Here is a 22,696-nt window from a genome sequence, read left to right on the forward strand (position 1 = left end):
AATATTGCTTTTTAGAATCAAGTTTCTCTTTTATGTTTAGGATATATTCTTTGCCATAAATGAAGAAAATGTTAACATCATAACTCAGAATCTTAGGCTTGAATAAAATTTCATTATCTTCTAATTTTTGTATGTAACAAGCACAATATTCATTTTTCTCTCTCTTTTTTTAAATGATTGGTGTGTATGGATACACTGATGTTCACGTGAAGGAGAGCATACGTATGCCAGTCCATATGTGGACTTTATAGGACAACCTTGGGAGTTGGTTCTCATCTTTCAACCTTACATAAAATAGGGTCTCTTCATTGTTTGCCACTGCATTCAACAGGACAGGTGTCTATGGACTTTAGAAGCATCCCTGCATCTCAACTTACTATAGGACACTAGAATTACATGTATGCAATACTGCATCCAACTTTACATGGGTTTTGGGGATTCAAATTCCAGTCCTCAAGAGAGCAAGGCAAAATTTTACTCACTAAGCAGCTCCCCAGCCCATAATACTCTTTTACATATCTAATTGATAGTAAGATCCACAGCTTGATGATGACTCAGGAAAAATGTCCGCTTTCACTGGTACCCGGCAAAGACGACAGAGACAACTTAACTGATGTTAGTCCACATAGCTAATTAAAAGGGTCACTACCTGCCCAAGGTTCACAAAAATTAATGATCCAGCCTGGGAGTCACTACTAATTTTCTGGATATTGAGTCACTGGATTTTAAACTGAGTTTGCAATTTAGCTACATTTCAGATAACAAGTCATAATTCTGCATTTGATAAGTATAAGCAAAGATTCAACGAGATTTGGAATTCTCTAAAGCCTGTGTCACTGATAAGTCAGATTTTTCCCAGTCTAAAATGTTCTATGTTCTCACATGACATCCCCAGACACTCCCTATGTGGAGTAAGGAGCACTGTGGTAGTGTCTGGAAGAACATGTCCCCTCGGAAATTCACACACTAGATGACTTCGGCTCGGGTGTCTAATTACCAAGCATTTTACGCAAGTGTAAACAGTTAGAAAATTGGGAGTTATGAATGAGCTCAGTGAAAGTTGGTTTGGTGCGGAGCTGTCTTTATAGAAATGTTTAAAGAACTGCCGTGCAGACTTCAAATGACGCCCACTTCATTCCTACCTCAAAGTGGAATCCTTCTTTCAGTGCAATTGCCTTTAGAATTTTAGAAGAGACGGTGGTGGCCAGCATGTAAACGTTCTTCACATCAGCGTCCGATTTGCTCTTCTTCCAGCAATCAAACATCCACCACCCAAACAAAGCTGCCAACTCATTCCCTGTGAAAACTTTCCAGTGACCACTGTAGAAAGAATGAAACTTCAAAGTCAAGACCTCGGTAGCTTCTCACAAAAACTCTCCAGCTTAGACCTTTAAATCAGTGTCCCCACCCTATCCCCCCTTGTCTTGGAAACCCTAAAAGTTTTTATATGACAAAATATTTATTCCTTCTTTTTGGTGAGTTGTGTACACATGTGTATCTACTTGTGCATACATGTATGTGCATATGTAGGGAGGCTGGAAGTGAACATTGAGTACTTCCTCTATCACTCTTCACCTTATTTTTAAATACAGTTCTAATTTAATTCATGTGCATGTGTGCACGCTTGTCTGCCTGTATGTGCATATGTATGTAATGCCTGTGGAGACCAGAAGAGGGTGGTGGATCCCCTGGAACTAGAAGACAGGCAGCTGTGAGCCATCTGATGTGAGTGTTGGAAACCACACCCAGATTTCAGAAAGAGAAGCAAGTGCTCTTAATCACTAAGTCATCTCACCAGTTTACCACCTTACTTTTGGCAACAGGGTCTCTCACAGAACCTGGAGTTCATCAATTCAGCTAGGATGACTAGCCGATGAACTCCATGAGCCTCCTGTCTCTGTCCCCACCAGTGTTGTGAGTTCATATGTGTAGCTGACCTGCAGTGTCCTGAAAACACAGCTGGCTCTCAGAATCTTTATACACCCCCTTCTGTGATAATCCTTGATTCTTGGGAGGAGGAAGTGATGTGGATGTCCCATTTAGGGCTGAAGCTCAAACTACTTACTTCTCCTGAAGTTCCGCTACCCGCCAGCCGGTCTGCATCAGGATCTGTGGCTAGCACTATCCGGGCATTTTCTTTCTCTGCCAGTCTTAGGGAGAGTTCCTGAACAGGAAATCCAAAAAGGCTAGATTGTACTAAAGAACCCAAATCCAATGTGCTTGTAATGTAGGCACTGTCCGTGATATGAATTTCAGAAAGCATGCAGTCTGGACAGGCAGAACTAGGGCCACTTTCTTCAGAGATTTCAAACACATCCTGATGGTGCTTGCTGCAGGGCACAGGGGAAGGTAAGCCATCCCTGACATCTAGTATGATGGGTGATAAGCTAAGAATAATTTAAATATTGAAAACAATACCAGCACAGATTCTCCTTCTTCAGGGTTTGGGCATTTAACAGTAGAAAACTCTGGATCTGGATCTTTCTGTTCTGGGACAGGAATTGGAGGCTTAAAACCAAATACTTGAAAAGCCAACTGCACATAGTCATGCCCAACTCCGTGAAAGGAGGTATGCACAAATTTCAAGGTGGTCTTTGAATTTAAGTCCCTGTAAAGAAAAAGCACATATCCTTACTCATCATTTACTAATCACTTCCTATAGTAAACAAGATTTATAAAATAACAACTATTTCATAACAAGTTTCAAAATACACATAAAGAGAACACCCATAAATACTTGGCACTTTGTTTCAACATCTATCAATTCTGTCAGTCTTGCTTTACTTCTGTACAACATATTATTTTGTACAAAATACTTTAGGATTTAAAAACACCAACATAATCCCACTGTCACATCCAACAAACTGAACAATAATTTTTTAATGTTGTCTAATATCTGTGATCACATTTCCTCCAAGTATCTAAAAAATAACATCTGGTTGCTATGCCTTTCAAGTCTTTGACTTTGTAAATGTTCTTTCTGTATGTTTCCAATGCTGGTTTTCTCCCAGAGAATGTCCATCCGCATCTTGGTATGCAAATTACGCATCCTTTTCATTTTGTTTTCCTTTTCCTCCTTCCCACCTCTTTCAGTTTGAGACAAAATCTCGTAAATGTCTCCAGCTGGCTTCAAACGCGCCATGTAGCTGAGGATGACCACTAACTTCTGATCCTCCTGCCTCTGTGTCCCAAGCACTGGGATTACATGTGTATGCCACTGTGTCCAGTTTGTGCGTTACTGGGATTCACCTCAGGGAAGGCTCTGCTCACACAAGGCAAGCTCTCTACTGAGCTACATCTCAGCCCTTTTTTATATCAGTACGTTTCTGATCTGTTTCTCCAATGTATGGGTCATTTAATCTAGGGGCAACATGAGATTCAATTCCAATTCTTTTGGCAAGAACAGAGGCTGTGATTTTCTACCCAGCCACAGTAGGAAGTCCACCACGCCAGCTTCACAGCTAATGTGAACCAGTGCCCTGTCACCCTCATAGGAAGTCCACCACACCAGCTTCACAGCTAATGTACCAGTGCCCTGTCACCCTCATAGGAAGTCACCACGCCAGCTTCACAGCTAATGTGTACCAGTGCCTGTCACCCTCATAGGAAGTCCACCATGCCAGCTTCACAGCTAATGTGTACCAGTGCCCTGTCACCCTCATAGGAAGTCCATCACGCCAGCTTCACAGCTAATGTACCAGTGCCCTGTCACCCTCATAGGAAGTCCATCACGCCAGCTTCACAGCTAATGTGAACAAGTACCTGTCACCTTCTCCCATCATCTGCAGGCTCCTATCCGTTTACTGCCTATTATAAGCTTTGAGCATGGCTGCTAAGGTTCGTTATCGAGATCACAAAATTGTGATGTTTTAATTCTACTCTTCTTCCTGCATTTAATAGTTGAATTTGGGGCAATCAGATCAGTGGTAGAGTACTGCCTAGCATGGATAAAGCTCAGAGTTCAATCTCTACCACAGGAAAAAAAAAAGTGGATTTTTCATTTTGAAGACTTTCTAGTCTTTGGCCAGTGGCAGGCCCTCATGATGGTTCTTTTATGCTTTCGATACGACCTAAGTATCTCCTAGTATGTTAGAGGGAAGAGAGGGAAAGAGGTGAGAGAGGGGAGAGAGGGAGGGGGGAGAGAGAGAGAGACTAGCTGAATGACTCTGATACCAAGCTCATGTAGGACATTTCTGTACCAGGCCTGGATATATGCTATTCCAAGGGCACCTACAGTCCAATTGGATACCTGTGAAAACAGATCTTTTTCAGATCTTCCATGTATCTCTTGCAGATGTCCTGGAGAGGATCTTTCTTAAGTGGGCTGGTGTCCACTAAATTATCATTCCAGGAACCATTCCATGGCTCCACACACTCTTCTATACATTTCAGAATTTCTTTATCATGAGGAGATGTGATTTGAGCACCAGTTTCCCAATACACCTATGTGGTACATAAATACAGCCATAATTAGTTAAAATGCTTGTAGGCTCTTTCTCAGCTATAGTAGAGCTTGCTGATTTTTTGAAGAATATCAAATTAAGTAAAAAATTATCAGTATTAGGCTAATTTACTAACACTAAAGTAATTGATGGTAATGATTTCACAGAGACTTGTTACAATAAAACAATCATGTATTATAGTTTATCTTAGAATCAACTGCAGTAACAAGCTAATATAGGGGATTAATATAACCACCTTATAATATATGGTATGTTAGTATACAATTATATTTTTAGATTTATAACTATTTCTAAAGATAATATAAAAAACATGAAATGGGTCTGAGAAGACGGCTCAGCAGTTAAGAGCACTGGCAGTTCTAGCGGAAAACCCAGGTTGGTTCCAACAAGGTGGCTCAGAACCATCTGTAACTCCAGTCTCAGTTTTCAGGGCTCTGACACCCTCTTGCAGCACTGCATTCAGAGTACTGCATGCCTGTGGTGCACAGACATACATGCAGGCAAAACATTCACACACTTAAAAATAAATAGATCTTTAAAAACTAAGAAAACATAAAGTATCCACAAAAACTTACACTATTAAACTCAGTACTGTATTATATGAAATAGAATAAATCAACTCCATTGAAGAGTTTATGTAATATCAAAGTATGTATCGGAAGAAAATAAAAATAGTATGTTAAGTACATTTCAAGCAGTTTTCAATTTCTCTAGTAGTTTAATCAGTAAGGCACTAAGAATAATCACACACACCCCAAAACAAAAGCAATCAAAAAGGTAATTCTAAGACTTCACAGGGTTTCAAAGCTCGAAGGGACATTGCTTAACAAATATTTATGCTGATTCTATCACAGATATGGCATGGAACCCTGCTGTTCCATTCTAAATGAAAGACATTTGACTGCATATACTATGTATTAAACTCTGTCACAATGTGACAAATTATTCAACTTAAAAATTCTTCTATCAACAACAGAAACAACAGGAAATATACAAATTCATAGAAATCAACTCAATAGAATCAAAATCGGGTCAAGACAAAAATCAAGAAGAAAAGTAAAACTTTTTAGAACTGAATAAAAATGAAAACACAACATACCCAACCTATAGGACAGAATGAAGGCAGTTCTAAGAGGCAAGTTCATAGCACTAAGTGCCTACACAAAAAACAGAAACAAAACGAACTGGAGAGATTTCATATTAGCAACTTAGTGACAAATTTAAACACTCCAGAGCAAGAAGAAATAACACCCAAAGAGTAAATGGGAAAAAATTAATCAAATTCGAGGCTGAAATTAATAAATAAGAACAACAAAAACAATATAAAGCAGCAATAAAATGAAGAATTGGTTCTTTGAAGAAAAAAGATCAACAAGATCGAGAAACTCTTCGCCAAATTAACCAAAAGATGGAGAGAGAAAATCTAAATTAGAGATGAAAAGGATAACATTACAACAGACACTGAGGAAATTCAGAGAATAAGGACATACTTAAAAAAAATCTGTATTCCACCAAACTGGAATAACTAAAAGAAATGGATGAATTTCTTGACATATATGACCCACCAAAGTTAAATCAAGATCAAATAAGCAATATAAACAAATCCATAACCTCTAGTAAAATAGAAGCAGTAATTGAGATATTTGTGTACACCCACCACCTGCGTGCCTGTCACCCACGGTGGCCACAAGAGGGCGCTGGAGTCCCTGGGACCAGAGTTACAGATGGTTGTGAGTCACCACGTGGTTCCTGAGAAACAAACCAGGGTCCTCTGGAAGTGCAGCAGTGCTCCTAAGTGCTACCCGCTCCTGACCCTTTGCTCTCGCTCTCTGCATATCCCTTTGGACCAGACGTTTTACTTTTAAAATTTTATGATAAAAAATTTATCTTCTTCCACAGGAAAATGAAAAGAAGGAAACTGAATACATAGAGTTATTCTTTGACTTCTACACATCTCTCCATCTCTCGCTTCATCTCTCTCTCTTTCTCTCTCACACACACAGAAAAAATTCAAAAAAGTGTATCCTATGAAACAGCAATGTCTAATAAGAACAAAATGTGATCCACAAATGGAAGCCACATAGGTAATTTTAATTTTTCTAGCAGCCACATCAAATTCAGAGTAGCTGGGCAGTGGTGACACACGCTTTCAATCCCAGCAGCACTCAGGAAGCAGAGGCAGGCGAATCTCTGTGAGTTCAAAGCCAGCCTGGTTTATACAGCGAGTTCCAGAACAGCCAAGGCTACACAGAGAAACCCTGTTTTGGAAATACCCCCTGCATAAAAAAAAGGTTCAGAAGGCGAATTACATGTTCCTTTTACAATTAAAATTTTTAAAATAAATAGATGGAATATAAAACAAAGATTAAAAATATTAAATGAATTTTAATATACATTCTATAACCCAATGTATTAAAATATTATAACTCTAAGATACAATGTAATTAAAATTATTAGGATGTTTTACATTTTTTCATACCAAGTCATTAAAATCAGCCACTATTCTTCATTTCTAACTTATTATTCATTTCTTAATCTAGCCTAGTCATACTTTAAGTGTTTAGTAGCCATCGATGGCTACATTATACAGAGAAGCTACTGATACTGAGAATAAAAACAGCTAACATTTACTGAGAACGTGTCAGTCAGACACTGAGGTAGGAACTCTATATCACATTGGTTCTACAATTATCCTCAGTTTGCAGTTGATAAAACTAAAACACAAAGGAGTAGATTAACCTGCCCTAGATCAAAGCTTCTTTCTGAGAGGCAGAGGTCAGTGTCGACGCAAACTGAAACTCTTAGTAGTCTATACCGCCTCAAAAGCAGCACAGATGAGCACCTCTAGTACAAAGCAGAAGGTCGGAACCAAACAGAATATCCATCAACAGAGAACTGGCTTCATAAGTCAGAACTGGGAGCTCTAGCAGAATAAGAAGCAGAAGAGTTTTTGTTGGCCTTTCGTTTGTTCTGAGATTGGGGACTTGCTATGCTACATGGCTGGCTTTAAACTCCTGGGCTCAAGTAACCCTACTCCCCCAAATGAAACTATAGGCTTACGTCACCACACAGGATTTGGATATGTATATATTTTAAACGGTCACCTAACTGGTTTTGTGAAGTAAAGTTTGTGGGGTAACCATGAAAGCAGAGATGAGATCGGCTAGTATACTCTGGTTTGTGTGACAGGGCCCCCAGACCTTAGCACAACTGACTCCATGATGGAAGAAACATTCAGGTCATAAAACTCAGCATGCAGACAGTACCACCTGCCAAAATGAAAACAAAGACCTAATCCATCAACATCCATAGTTCTGGGAAAGTCTCTAAATGTACTAACTTTGCTTTTTGGCTTTTATAATTCTATTTCTAGCCAACTACTCTTGTTACCTGAAGCATGTCAATCTAGAACATAGTTTTTGTGTTTAAAAGCTCCCACTGAGACAGGCTTGGTGCTACACTGGGGTCCTGAACAGTGTGGTCACCGGCTGGTAATAAAGACTTTCTGTTGGTTTAAAGTCCTGTCTAAGCAGTCTTCTCTGGTGGATACCCCACAACATTTCAGATGGAGAACAATGGTGACTTCGAATGAACAGTGGAGGACATAAGCAGACAGTAAACACAGTTTACATAAATTTTAGATGAATCTGTTAGCAGGTTAAATATTAGGGAAAGGAAGCAGTGAAGAACAGGCTTTCACTTATGTTCAGGTGTGTGGTAACACTAATTGGCAGAGACGGGAAGACCAAGGGAGGACTAACTTGGGGTCAATATGAGGCAGCTGTGGGCAATTAAGAACTCTGTTAAAGAGACGCTAGTTCTGAAATGTCTCCCAAACATCCCAACAGATTGCAGTAGGAGCCTGGATACAGGAATCCAATGTTTTGCTCTTATTGACAGCTGCCTTCTAACCCATGCAATCTCTAAGTCTTTTAGGCTTTAATGATACCAATTTCTTCTGGCTTTTCTCCTATCTCTAGTACCTTTTTTCCTTTCCTTTCGTTTCCCTTAAAGTTAATATTCTCTAGGATCCATTCTTGAGTTTTCCTTCTACCTTATCTTTTGGCAGTACATCCAAGTCAAGGACTTCCAAATAATCTTACATGTTCTAATAGATATGGTACCCCTACAACCTGCAACTTCAGCCCGCATTTCTTCCTTGAGTTACAGATCTCCACATCCAACTGCTCACAGCACATTTGCTTACCTCACAGTACCTGGAACTTACATGTCCTAAACTGAATTAATTATGCTTCTTTCCTGACTCTAAGAAAGGGCTAGGCCCCAAATCTTAAATCCGTATTAAATCTTTCTCCTACTTAAAACGGAACTTAGTGTGTCTGGAGTCCTCTCAAACAAAAAGAAAAATGCTAGAACATGGGTTCATCTACAAGAAGCCTGAAACACGGCTCAGTACTGGGCTATGTATCTTCCGTGTGCACCTCTCAAGTGCTATTCACCTCTGCCACTGTACTGTCATCTTGTCAGAGGGGCTAAGACAGCAAATGGACCCTGTGACCACTGAGAAGCCCGGGCAGATCAGAGAGAGGGGACAGTGAGGTCAAGGTACTATTTCCCTGACTCTCACCATTCATTCTTCATATTCTTGATACACAATATGACTTGATTTCTGAAATTATAGAGGGGATATATTGGGAAAGGATGGAGAAATCAAAGAAAACAAGCAAAACCCCAATGAAGAGCCCATTGTAACATGCACACTCTGGGAACCAATAAACACCACTAGAGGCATCCATTCTGGGAGCACCAGAGTTCTTTTTTTTTTTTTTAATCTGTTTCCAATGCCTGGTTTTGTTCCTCAGTGTTGAAAACATACCAAGCACATATTATTTAAATAAAATAAAACTTACAGAATAGGTAAAGATTAGGCATTCAAGGCTTACCTTGTATCCATTGTCCTCTTTGCGGTTGTGAGATGCAGTAATCATCACACCTGCAACCGCTTTGAGCTCCTGGACTGCATATGGCTGGAAAAATAAAAAATGTACCAGAGCAGCATTATTCCACTTTACTTGCTATATAGTCATACATTTTACATGAACGTTACTTGGTTAAATGATGCAGGAGGATACTTAGGTATCAATAATTTAAGGTCTTATCAGCTCCAGGTTTGATGGGTAAGGTCCATTTCTAATACATGCAGCTCAACAACCACCCAGTTATCACCTTGAATGGTCTTTCCTACCAATCTCATTTTGCTTATGGTATAACAATTTCCTATTCTTTTGTTATACAATAGTATTTAGTAAATACTATATGACAGACACTTTATTGGAATGGAGATATGAATGGAAAATACAATAAATAAATAGTTGTAGATGGAAATAAATTTAGGAACTATCTATCCATCACATTTAACTGAGTTTTATCTGACATCACATAGTCATTAGGTAGAAGATTCAAAAGCCTAACACAAGTCTTTTGCCTTTTAATTTGAAGATCCTCACATACACTCTTGTGCCTCCATGTCACATGTCAACTCATCCTTCTCTCTCCCAGGTTGGGTTTCTCCTTCTCTCCATAGTAACTACTGTTTCTCTTCCTCAGATGCTTCCCTACAACTTCCACTGTCATACTGACTGCTCTCCATGACCAGAGAAGGTAGGGGTGAGAGGGGAGGGGAAGGATGTGCACAGACGTTTCAGGTCTGTTCACACTAGTCTAGTTCCTTGACACGATTCCAGAAACCGTTTAAGCTCACACCTGTAGATATTCTCGCTACAGTTAGTCAAGGAAGACAACTTTGATTTGGAGCCATGGTGACTAAAGGGTGTGACTCTGAGATTGCTAAAAAACACCATCCTCATCAACTACCTGAGATTGCTAAAAACACTGTCCTCATCAACTACCACACATCTACCTGCGGTAAGACAGGAAAGCCAACTCACTGGGACTGCTGTGAGTGTGAACTGGCAACTGGATGGCGCAGTCTTAGATTTCTGAACTCCCTGCTACTGAAGTTGAACATACAGATGCGTGTGAGACAAATATCTACCACCGAGCTACAGCTCTAGCTCCTTTCTAGTTTCTTTTATTCATTGGTGCTAACTTTATTGATATACTTTAGAGTAAAAATCAATTTCTTCAGTTCTTTGAGTTGCTCAATAAATTTCCAAAAGCTCAACAGAATAATCTATAGATATTCATTCCTTATGATTTGATAAAGCTTACATATAAAACCATCTAGACTTGCTATTTTAAATTTGAGAATGCTTAAAAAAATACCATTTCAATTTATTGGATAATTATAGTTATTCAGGTTTACTATTTCTTGTAAGTTGATGTATCAACTGTTATTCCAAGAAATTGGCTAATTAATCAAAATTTGCACATTTGCTTAAATTACATAGTTAAATAATACTTATTATCTTCGTTTCTACTGTATTTATTACACACTCATTTTGTTTGTGTTATAGTGGCATTTCATTTGTATTTTAATAAATAAAGCATGCCTGAAGATCAAAAAAGTAAAACAGTCACACTGATCAGCCTTACAAACCAGGCAGCAGCGACACACACCTTTAATCCCAGGCGCCACACTAGCTTGCCACAGAAACCCCTTAGTGGTACACGCCCTTAATCCGAGAACTAGATAGGATGATAAAATGGGAGAAGCAGCTCTCAGTCTCAGTCTCATTCTGAGATTTCTGGAGGCAGAATCGCCACTTTGGACTGAGGTAGAGGTAAGAGTCAGTGGCTGGCTGTTTTGCTTTTCTGATCTTCGGGGAAGCTTTATTTATTAAAATACAAGTGAAATGCCACTACACTGTGTCTTGTATCTTTAGCATTAATTCCACAGTTTTCTTAAAAAATTTTTAATTACATTTATTTATTTATTTGGTGGTGGGGCATTCACACCATGGCCTATGCGTGAGGACAGATGACAACTTGCAGGACTTGGCTTTCTACTTCTAACATGTGGGCCCCAGGGACTGACCTCACGTTGTCAAGCTTGGCATCTGGAGTCATCTCTCCAGGCCAGTTTTGTCTTGTTACTATTTTAAGTTTATATACTTATTTCTTTTTCATACTTTTAGGATTTCATTCTTTTTACTCTACTTTAGCACAAATATAAAATATATTATGATAGCGTAAGCTCAGTATCTTAACATCTTTTTTTTTTTTGCTAATGCATTCATTAAACTTACAAATTTTCTTCCCTAAAAGTAGGGCTTAATTCTACCTCCTAAGTTTTATTGATTATTGAAAGTCCATCTTTGCCTAATAAACTGCCCCCTTTTCAGCTAATTTGTGTGTGTATATTAACTCCTTATCTTTGATGTGAGAAACCAGACCTTCCTCCAGGCCAGCAAATTCAAGAGACTCTCAGTTACAAAACTGAGGCAGTTTATTTTGACTTCTGCAGAATCCATGCCAGTTCAAACAATGGCAACGCGGCCGATTGTTCTTGTTCTTGTTTCTGCTCAGGTTCTTTGCTTTGCGCTGTCAATATGCCCACATTTCCACGACCACATTTCTGTCAATAGCACCTTCTCCTAACATGTTCAAATTTGAGACCGTGTGGAACATCAGTTATAACTGTAACATACTAACTAGGACATCATCTATTAACTGCACTATATGTAATGCAGTTCGTGGATCTTTAGTCCAAATCACTATGTATATAATAACCCATCAGATCAGTGACCAATCACATCAGTCTTTCAAAGTCTGTTGGTGACAAGTCTGTTGGTGACCGGTCACTGTCTGTTTTTCAGCTCTCACACAGAAATGCACACAAAACCCACCTCAATCTATTAGTAGTGTGTTCAAATCTCTCTGTCATTTTTGTCCTGATAAATCAATTTCTGGCTTAAAAACATCTCATCATGATCAGTTTGAATAGATCAAGCTCAAAGGAAAAACCATCTTCCTTCCTTTGGCTGGACTTTCATTGGATTGGACATTCAATACTTAGAACCATATGTATGGCAAAGATTTGACTCCTAATTGTCTTAAAAAAAAAAAAAAAAAACAACCCAGAAGGGCAGCCAGCTGAGTAATCACTATCACAACATACTTACTACGAAAGGTGTAGGAACATATCTCGAAAAAAGGTAAACAGGAACATCTTTAGCAAGCAACACAGCAGCAGTGAGTTTAGCAAGCCTAAAACAAACAAATTTCACTTAGTCTTTCCCATAATTTTAATAAACCAACCTTTCACATAACAAATGTTTCATAATGGAATTATTCTGAGTTTTGAAAGAAGATCCCAAAGCTGGTTGGAACTGTTACCTAGGCTCACCTCAAACTCACACCCCTGCCTCAGTCTCCCTTATGCGCCACCACAACCATCCAACCTATTCTTACCATCACTGATTATTTAAGCTTAATGCTCCAACTGTTAAGAAAGGTTTGTCTGTTTTCTTAAGAAGCTAGGGATGCTGCTTAGTGGTAGCACACTGGCTTAGTGTATACAAGGCCCTAGCTTCATCCCCAGACATACATACATAAAAATAAAAAACCCTGGAAAGACTGGAGGACAGTGAAGCAAATAAACTCCATATGTACAATTATCCTCCTTAAAGAAATACCAAGACTATCAATTTATTAAAAGATACTAAGGCAGGATTATAAGAGAACAGAAGCTTCATAATTACTCCTACTCAATACCTATCAAAAAATGTATAAACTGACATTCTGTGATTTTGCAAAATTTTAAGGTTATTTTTACACTTCTATAAAATCTAAAGCTTATCCTTGAAGTGTTTTTTTTTTACTTCTATTTCAGCTAAAATTGTTCTCAGGGTTCAGAAACATACAACAAGCGTTAGCGCGAGATCACGTTTCTACATAAACGTCTCTCATTTCAGAACTCTCGCCACTATAAAAAAAAATTAAGTATTTTACGCTTATTCCAATGCAACCTTTGCAATAATTAACACTGTACCTCTGGCTGCTGCAGCTGCTGGTTACTTGACCCCGAGTGTCATACCCAACAACAAAGCCTCGCTGCTTGAAGTCTGAAAAACACCTCTCCAGGTATTTGTACATGCCCTGCAGCAAATAAACAGAAGATTAACTCCTCTTACAAAGTTCCACTGTAAGTGTTCCCCACCCTGCCTACCCCACACCCCCTTTTCATGCTGAGGATGAACTGAGGGTTCAAACAGGCAAGTGCATTACCATTGAGCTGCATCCCAGCCTCCATGTCTGCATTTTACAACTTTAAAGTCTCCTGTTTTACATTTAGTGTGCTGCTAATAGATCAGATCAGAACTGACTTTGGTACTTATAGCCATGGTTACTAATGTGGGTGCAATACTGCTCAATCCACAAATGTGAGATGACAATCATTTCTCAGATTTTCAAACACATTTAGTACTACAGAAATACCAACTTAGTAACCACAACTCGATACATAAGACATGAGGGAGAGGGAAAAGGCAGGAAAAGAGGATCAGTGTGGGAAGTGGGGTGTGCCAGAGAGAACATTCCGAGCCAGGGAGACTGCTTCTTATTTCAAGGCTCCAGAGGACAGAATTTTTACCGTCTCACTTTGTAGTCCTGGCTGGCCTGGAACTTGCTACATAGACCAGGTTGGCCTCAAACCCAGACAGTTCCATCAGCTCCAGTATCCCCCTCCCCTGAGTGCTGGAACTAAAGGTGTGCACCACACCCAGACAAAAGACTGTGACCTTGTAGATCAGTGGTTCTCAACCTTCCTAATGCTGCAACCCCCAGAATAACCCCCCAGCCATAAAATTATTTTCATTGCTACTTCATAACTGTAATTTTGCTACTGTTATGAACTGTACTATACATATCTGATATGCAGGATATCTGACAAGTGACCCCTGTGAAAGAGTTGTTTGACCCCCAAAGGGGTCAATGAACCACAGGCTGAAAATTGCTATTGTAGATACATAAATGATTTCCAATGTAACTCCTGGGCAAAACAAAAGATCAAAATTGGTCTGCCCTTTTTGTTTAAAAGAGGACCTTTCTGAACAAAATAGTTTATTTTTAAAAGAAGGGTACTGCCTTATTTATAAAGTAAAATAACAGAGTGAGAAAAGTACATATATGAGTCTATAATACTTGCCTGTGTTGACTGTATTACTGTAAGGTCATTAATGTAGCAAAACCCTGCCCCCATGGCAGATCGAAGTCCTGCTGTCCCAAAAGTCATCCGGCAACAAAGACGGTCACGCAGTTCCTTGTTCATCCCATTCCGCAAGAGGTTTTCAATCTGCTCTTTCGTTTTGGGATTCTGTTTAAAAAAGAAAAAAGAAAAGAAAAGCAGACCTAATTAGGAACATAATATGCTAATACTAAGCCTGTCTGAGGGCCCAAAATGTAGACTCTTATTAACTATACTAACATATATATTTACATATTTTTAAATGGTATACATTATTTATTAAAAATTCTTCCAATAACTGAATTCCCAGAAGAGTCAGGCCCTACTAATGGTGATTTACATATGCCTACTTTTCTATAATCTTAATTTTTCTTTTCTTTTTTGATTTTTTTGAGACAGGGTCTCTCCGTGTAGCCCGATTTTTTTGAAACAGGGTCTCTCCGTGTCCTGAAACTCGCTCTGGAGACCAGGCTGGCCTTGAACTCACAGAGATCCTCCTGTCTCTGCCTTCCGAGTGCTGGGATTAAAGGTGTGTGCCACTACTTTCCAGTTTATAATCTTAAATTTAAGAGCTATGAATAAAATGTCAAGGAACATCTCTGTCAGGATACCTCTGCTTCCTGACTGTGGATGCAATACGGACACTTCCTTCTCCTGCCTCCATGCCTTCTCTGCCATGATGAAGGGTCCCCTCAAACTGTAAGCTAAAATAAAAGTTCCTTAAGTTGCTACTTGTCAGGTATTTGATCACAGAAATGAGGAAAGTAATTAATATATTGCCTATTTTATAATTCCTATACAGCTTGAATCTACTAAAGAATATTCTAGTAATAGACCTAACAGCTTGGGAACAACCTTAACCATGCACTGCATCATTCAGAAGATGAGAAAAATAGATATTAAATAATATAGTATCAAAATTAACAACCCCAAATCCTGCTATCACTACTCATTAAAGGGAGCCCATACACAAATTTCTTCCATAATTCAGTACGTCTAAAGTTACAAAACTTTAAATGCTATTCTTAAATATTAGTCAGAGATTTGTGCCTGAACAACAAATACCAGATTAATAAACCAATAAAGAATTTTTAAATTCACATCTGAACAGAAGTTGAAATAGAAAACCTCCATCTGAAAACCTGAAGGGTGAACACGGCTGACATTTACTTCTGAGGGTCAGCCAGCATGGAGATCCATTTCCAGAGTCCTGGAGCAGAGCAGGGACCCAGTCAGATGACTTCTTATTAGCTTCAAATTATAATCATGTTTAAGGAGCATTTCCCTATGTAAAGAATCCATGTATAATTCTAAATATAATTTACCCATCTTTTAAAAAATTCACCCAAATTAGCATTATTAAGTTGGCTTAGATAAAAAGTTAGAGGCTATATTCATTATATGAAACAAAATTTATTTGAAAAAGTTAATAGGAGAAATAAATCGAGGAAATGAAAATGTTAACCAAACCAAGACTAGAAATTAAGTTCTGAAATACAACTTTTGTTATCACTTAGGTATAATGTTGAGTAGGGAAAGATTAACGTGAAAAGTTAAAAATGTCAATTATTGTGCTTTAAAACTTAAGCCTTCCTGGGCCTAAGTAGCTCACTGGCAGGGTGCTTGCTTAGTGCACAAGTCCCAGGTTGGGTCCCTACCAGTGTAAAAAACAAGAATAGGGCTAGAGAGATGATACAGCGGTTAAGAGTACTGGTTGCTCTTGCAGAAGACCCAGGTTCAATTCCCAGCATCCACATGACAGCTCACAACCATTTGCAACTCCAGTTCCAGGGCATCTGATGTCCTCTTCTGGCCTTCTTGGACACCAGGCATTTATGTAGGTAAAACACCCATACACATAAAATAGTAAAATAAGTAAAACTAACCAAATAATTAATACTTATTTATCAAGCACATACTATATGCCACAGATAGAAAAGACTATTGGTAGTTTGAGGACTTTACAAAGTTTAACAAGCAGTGCAATAGAAAGGTAAGTAAAAGGGCAGTTTCCACAGAGACTATGTACAGGTCCTGGGTGATGTAGCCATATTATATGGCCTGTTATTAAGCTAGGGTAAACTGAGGAGAGAGAACTGAAGGAAGTAATATCTAATTTGATAAGTGAACTGAATTGTTGGAGGAGAAGAAGGAGGAAAGGAGGAGGGAAGGAGAAGGGGAAGGAGGGGGGTAGGGAACAAGCCAGGAGTACAAACATAACAATTTCAGTATTGGATTTCCTGAGTTTGAAGTGATAACCACACTCAGCACACCACTGTCTACCTACTAGACTGGCTCTTCACAGTAACTGAGGAAATGCAATTAAATCAAGATACCATTTCCATCTGAAGATGAAAATGGTTTCTTGATTGAATTTTAAGAGTTTTTAAGAGCAGTGCTGGGGAGGGAAAGTGAATTTACGATGGCTGGGTAATAACTGACTCCAACCGAAAGGCCCAAATCAACAATCATTTATTGTCCTTCACAGCTCATCTGGGCAGAAGCTGAGGCTTCTGTTGAAAGACTCGAAGATCTGGCTGCTGGAATCACCTCCAGGCTTGCTTGCCAAGTGTCTGGCAGTGATGCTATGCTGGCTGGGACTCCACAGGCTGTCACAGGGGACATCTGCAGCAGGCACTCCTTGTAGCCTGGGCTTCCTCACAAGCCTGGGTTCTAGGGCAAGTGTCCTAAAAGCCAGCCAGGTAGCAGTTGTCCTACCTTTCCTGTCTAGACCTGGAAATCAAGCAGCTTTGCTTCCACTGTTCCTGTTATTTCTTGAGGCTATGACAGACTCAAGACAAAGACTCACCTAGGTTCTAGGAGGGGGAACACAGACCTCAACTTTTAACTAAGGAGTGTCAAAGTCATGCAGAAAGTAAAAGAATGTGAGATAAAGTAAATTACTTCAGATGCTATTGAAAGATACAACTTGCACAAAGGGATTATAAAATTCCAAACTTAAAAATCTGAAATATGAAATATTGATTATCCCAAGAATTTGGAATAAAGAATATTTATCATTAATATTAAAGATTAGCTCAAATATTAAATATTCTTGATCCATATCTTAGCTAGGGTGTCTGTTGCTGTTGCTGTGAAGAGATACCATGACCATGGCAACTCTTCTAAAGAAAAACATTTGATTGGGTGGCTTACAGCTTCAGAGGTTTAGTTCATTATTATCGTGGTGGGATATGGCATGCAGGCATCTCACCTCCTCATTACACACTTCCTCCAACAAAGCCACATCTACTTCAACAAAGCCACACCTCCTAATAGTATCACTTCCTATGAGTTTATGGGGCCCAACTACATTCAAACCACCACAATTCAGTCGTTCTATTTCTAGAAATTTATCCCCAAAGGGAAGTATAATTAGTCAGGGATGCATGTTAAGTCTTAGTTATGTATCCTCAGTGACATAGCTGGTCTCACTCAGGACCAGTTTGGAATACATGCAATTCTTGTCTCAATAAAACAAAACAAAAACAAACATGCCAAAGATTTAGTTATAAGGATACTTACTAAAATAATGTTGATAATATTAACTAAAATGTTAAGTAAACTGCATATTCTACAGAAAATTGGTTAAATAAAAAATATAACACGGGGCTAGAGAGATGGCTTAGTTAGTAAAATGCTTTCTTCCCAAGCATGAGGATCTCAGTTTGATACAGGCATCAACGTAAAAAGCTCGTCTTGGTAGTATGCAATTTTAATCCCAGTGATGGGGAAAAGGAGACGGGAATCACTGGGGCTCAATAGTCACTAGCTTAGCCTAACAGGTGAGCTTCAGGTCAATGGGAGACCCTGTTTCACAGGTAGTGGATAGCATTACTGAAGGCGACATCCAGAACATCCTCTGGCCTCCAAATGCACATGTACCTACAACATCCTAAAACACACATGTACCTACAAATATGAACAAGCACACACATGTACATACACACAAATAAAGTATAACAGTACATTCAAATATCACATTCAAAATCTTATGAAATTTTAATGATATATGAAGCATTCAGGACATCTCAAGAGAGGAAAATTCATAGCCATATATGTAACGATTCCAGGTTTGTAAAACATACATATATGCAAAAATACAACTAAAAATATGATTATTCTTTATTAGAGGTCCTACTCCTTTCTTTCCTTGTTCCAGGTAATGTAATTAGGTGTAATTAGGGAGAAGACTTAGACAGCTTACATGAATATCTAAGTTCATCTGTGGCCTGGTATTATTCATCAGTTTAGGAAATTTCAGTTATAATCTCTTCCAATACTGCTGCTGGCCCACTTTTCCCTCTCCTTGGGTGGCTTCAGTCCAATGGGTCTGAGAACTTCTCATTATCTTATTCCAACACTTTCTCTTGTCATCCATTCTATCACTATAAGCTTCATCCAGAATACTTCCCACTGCCTATCTTGTAGATTTCTAATTCTCTAACTCTGAGTACAACTAGATCTGTGCACTGAAATTTTTAGTTTTGGTTATTGTATTATTTCAGAGTCAGAACTTATATTTTAAAAAATACAAGCTTTTGCATTATTTTCACTTCTCTGCCTAATTTTTAATTTTCTCCTTTGGACATCTCAGAATTGGCAATCTGTTATTTTAAAGTCTGCACATCATAATTTACAATAAGTACCTCTACATGTCAGTTTATAGTACATTTGTTTCTGTGGATAACTGTTTATGTTGACCTGTTTCTTTATAGGCCTGGTTAACTGACTCTACACTGGATATTATATTTGCAATGTTATTAATAGGAACAAATTGAGGCCTGTAAGGAAGATATTTCCTACTGAAGCCAAGTACTGCAGCTGCAACCCAAGCACATGGGAGATACAGACACTCAGAATGATCAGCAATTTAAGGTCATTTTTGGCTACAGAGTAAGTTTAAGGCTACCCTGGGCTACATGAAGTCCTTTTTAAAAACAAGAACAAAAATAAAGGTAATTAACCTTTATATAAGTTTTTTTTTCTTCTCTTTTCGTGGGCACCTTGTAGTAAGAGGTGTGACACTGGGGGCAGGTTTTGAGGTTTCAAAGCCCACACCATTCCTAGTGTCTCTTTTAGTTTTGTGTCAAGGTGTAGTAAGTTCTCATCTACTGTTCTGGCACCATTCATGCCTGCTTCCATACTTCTCGCCATTAAGGTCGCTGACTCTAATCCTGTAAGCCCAAATTAAACACTTTATAAATTACATTGATTAAAGTGTTTACTACAGCAATGGACAAGCAACCAAGACCACATGAACTGATTAAATCTCTGTTTTCGAGCACACTTGTCTATTTAACTGGTGAACTGAGACAGATCGTAGTTTAGTCTGGTGGAACTACTAAAATCCCAGTTTACAGTGTCTTTCCCAATATCCATCAGTTCTCCACTTCTCTAGTTATAAACTGAATATTCATTACTTAATTTAATTCTGCCACTATTTATCTAGCATGAGATTAGATCTTAAAAACTAAAGGGTTTAGTCTACAGTACTGCCCCACTTGGGAATGCCCAGTATAAATTCTGGGTTACTCATACTTCTAAATGAAAGATTATAGAACCATAAAAGGGCGTTCGCATTGACAAGCTCCTCACATTCAAAACTTTTCTAGAATGCCTCACAAAACTCAAGAGAATGGTTTAGGTTACCAGCTTACTATAAGACAACTCAAGAATAGCCAAATGGAAGAGATGAATAAGGCAAGATGTGGGGGAAGAAGGACGGAGCACCTGTTCTCTAGCTAGCAGTCAGCCCAGGACAGAGCCCAATTTCTAGCCCTGACCTTCCTTCACCAGAGGCCAGCAGTTAGTGAGAGGCAGAAAGTCCAACTGGTCATTCTAATTACCAGCCCATTCTAAGGCTATCTAGGGGCTCCACCTAACCATAAACTCAGATGTGATCAAAGGGGTTGTTATGAATAACAAAGGACACTTCAGTAACTCAGGAAATTCCAAAGGTTTTAAGAACACTGTGCTAAGAACTGGGGACAAAAACAGATATATTTCTCATAACGTAATACCACATGACAGTAAATCTGAGGCCAATAAATATATACTTGTATGTTTTTGTATATGTACATATATATGTCTATAGCTTAGACTACAAAGAATAGAAAAGAACTCCCGGTTCTTTAATGGATGGCTATAATTAAAAAACAGAAAAGAAAAAAACAAAAGGAAAAAAGAGCACGTTAAGATATAAAGCAAGAAAAAGGACACAAAAACGATAGTATATTTTTTAAGATGAAATTATTTGTCATACATACATATCCTGAAAATCTGGAATTAGTGTTGGGCTTCTGGATCAAAATATAAAAGTTAATCACATTTCTGTATTTCAGCAAAAGGAATTTTAAATGTCATTAAAAAAAATTATGACCATTAGCTTCCTATCAAGCCACATAAATCCCAGCCATATCTGAGTAGCTTGGCCTAGACTGAAACTTGCTTCATGGTTGAGGATGACCTTCAACTTCTGATTCACATACTTCCCTCACCCAAGTTCTGGGATTAAAGATATGCACCACTATGACTAGGTTCAGCCCTAACTGTTCTAAAAACTTCAAAGCTGCTCGGGAAGACTCCCATCCTGCCACCAACATCTGAAGGGGACTCCCAACCAGTCACAGACGCCTCAAATAGACTTTATTCCAATGGTAGGACCCACTGATATTGTCATGGCAACCACCATAACCAAGGCTTTTCTTTAGGAGATTTTCTTTCATCCATAATGGCTTCTGATAAGCTTCTATAGTTACTCTACATAACTTTGTCCATAGTTGCCCCCACCTCCTCCCAGATGTCCTGAATTAAGTCTGGAACGAGCACCTCCCAAGCATCCCATGGCAGGTAATGCATACACATGTGTTGTATAAGCAACGTTCTTCTCACTCTCCTCTGAGCAGCCCAAATATCTCTCTTGACCACTCACCTGCTGATACTACAGTTCTGGCTCCAATAAAGCCTCATCTGACTACTGTTGCCTACTTCTGATCTGTATCACAGACTGAGATTCTAATAGGAAGAGCAGACAATTCTTGGGCTCTAAGTCCCAAACATACCCAACAGCAGCAGCTAGGAGATGCCTGAAGTCTACTGAGTTGAGACTAACTGCAGAAGAGCTAAGAAGGCAAGAAACGGTGAAGAGCTGAGACTGCAGAAGGTCAAGGACTGTGAAGAGCCAAGTCCAGAGAAGAACTGCAAGACCCAAACACTAGAAAAGTTGTAGAAGTGACTAGCCCTGACCGCCAAGGAGATAAACATTAGGGCACTGAGAATACCAAAGCACTAAGCTCAAGGTGAAAGCACCAACTGTTGGGTTCTGGACTACTTAGGAGCCTAGGCCAGTGGTTCTCAACCTTTCTAATGCTGCAACCCTTTAATACAGTTCCTCATGTTGTGGCCTCCAGCCATAAAGTTATTTTTGTTGCTACTTCATAACTATAATTGTTAGTGGTATAATGTAAATATCTGATATGTGATGCCCAAGGGGTCACAATTCACAGGTTGAGAATCTCTGGCCTAGAACTATAATCCTGAGAGCAAATGATCTAAGAGTAGCAACACTCTATCTCAGAGTTTCTAGCTCTAATTATACCGATTTCCATTTGAAGCAAAAGATCTAGCTAACTGACAATATAGCCTATAATTAATAACTAAAAACAAAGATAGCCTAGAGTGGCCAATGCCAAGATATTCAAATGTTAGCATTAGCATACCACCATGGATTTTAATTTAGCTTGTATTATCACTCTATGACATAAGAAAAAGAGGAACCATCTCAGAAGAGAAATAGACAATACAAAAAAAGAACTTAATGTTAATTTTCCAAGTTTTAATCTACCCAAGGGATGCTTGAAGTAGATACCCTTGATTTTAAAATTCTTTTTAACCTATATACAAATTCAGCCTCCGTAGAGCCAGTATTTTGAGTCCAAAACAGGCTTGAATTGCCGTGCCTTTCAGGAGCCAATCCCTCTTCTCTAATCATGGTTTAGCTGGAATTACACTCGATTTACTGTTGATTCTTGGCTGGTTTATTTTCTGCACTGTGTAATGATAAAAAAGACAGGAGCTGTGACGGGTAGTCCTGAGACTCAGAAAGGCGGATGTCAAACTTTTA

At 38.8% G+C, this 22,696-nt stretch overlaps 1 protein-coding gene across 1 annotated transcript in view; it reads right to left on the reverse strand.

Moving 5' to 3' along the window:
* Window positions 1-22,696, reverse strand: part of Pgm2l1 (phosphoglucomutase 2 like 1) — a 43,337-nt gene that overhangs the window by 11,793 nt on the left and 8,848 nt on the right. The window contains 9 exon segments of the mRNA XM_048435031.3: window positions 1,143-1,320; window positions 2,066-2,085; window positions 2,087-2,164; window positions 2,419-2,608; window positions 4,250-4,443; window positions 9,368-9,451; window positions 12,509-12,593; window positions 13,378-13,484; window positions 14,533-14,700. Of these exon segments, the coding sequence (XP_048290988.1) occupies window positions 1,143-1,320; window positions 2,066-2,085; window positions 2,087-2,164; window positions 2,419-2,608; window positions 4,250-4,443; window positions 9,368-9,451; window positions 12,509-12,593; window positions 13,378-13,484; window positions 14,533-14,700 (1,104 nt within the window).

Source organism: Myodes glareolus, chromosome 24 (genome assembly GCF_982192425.1).
Source record: "Myodes glareolus chromosome 24, mMyoGla1.1, whole genome shotgun sequence".
Classification (NCBI taxonomy): Eukaryota; Metazoa; Chordata; class Mammalia; order Rodentia; family Cricetidae; genus Myodes; species Myodes glareolus.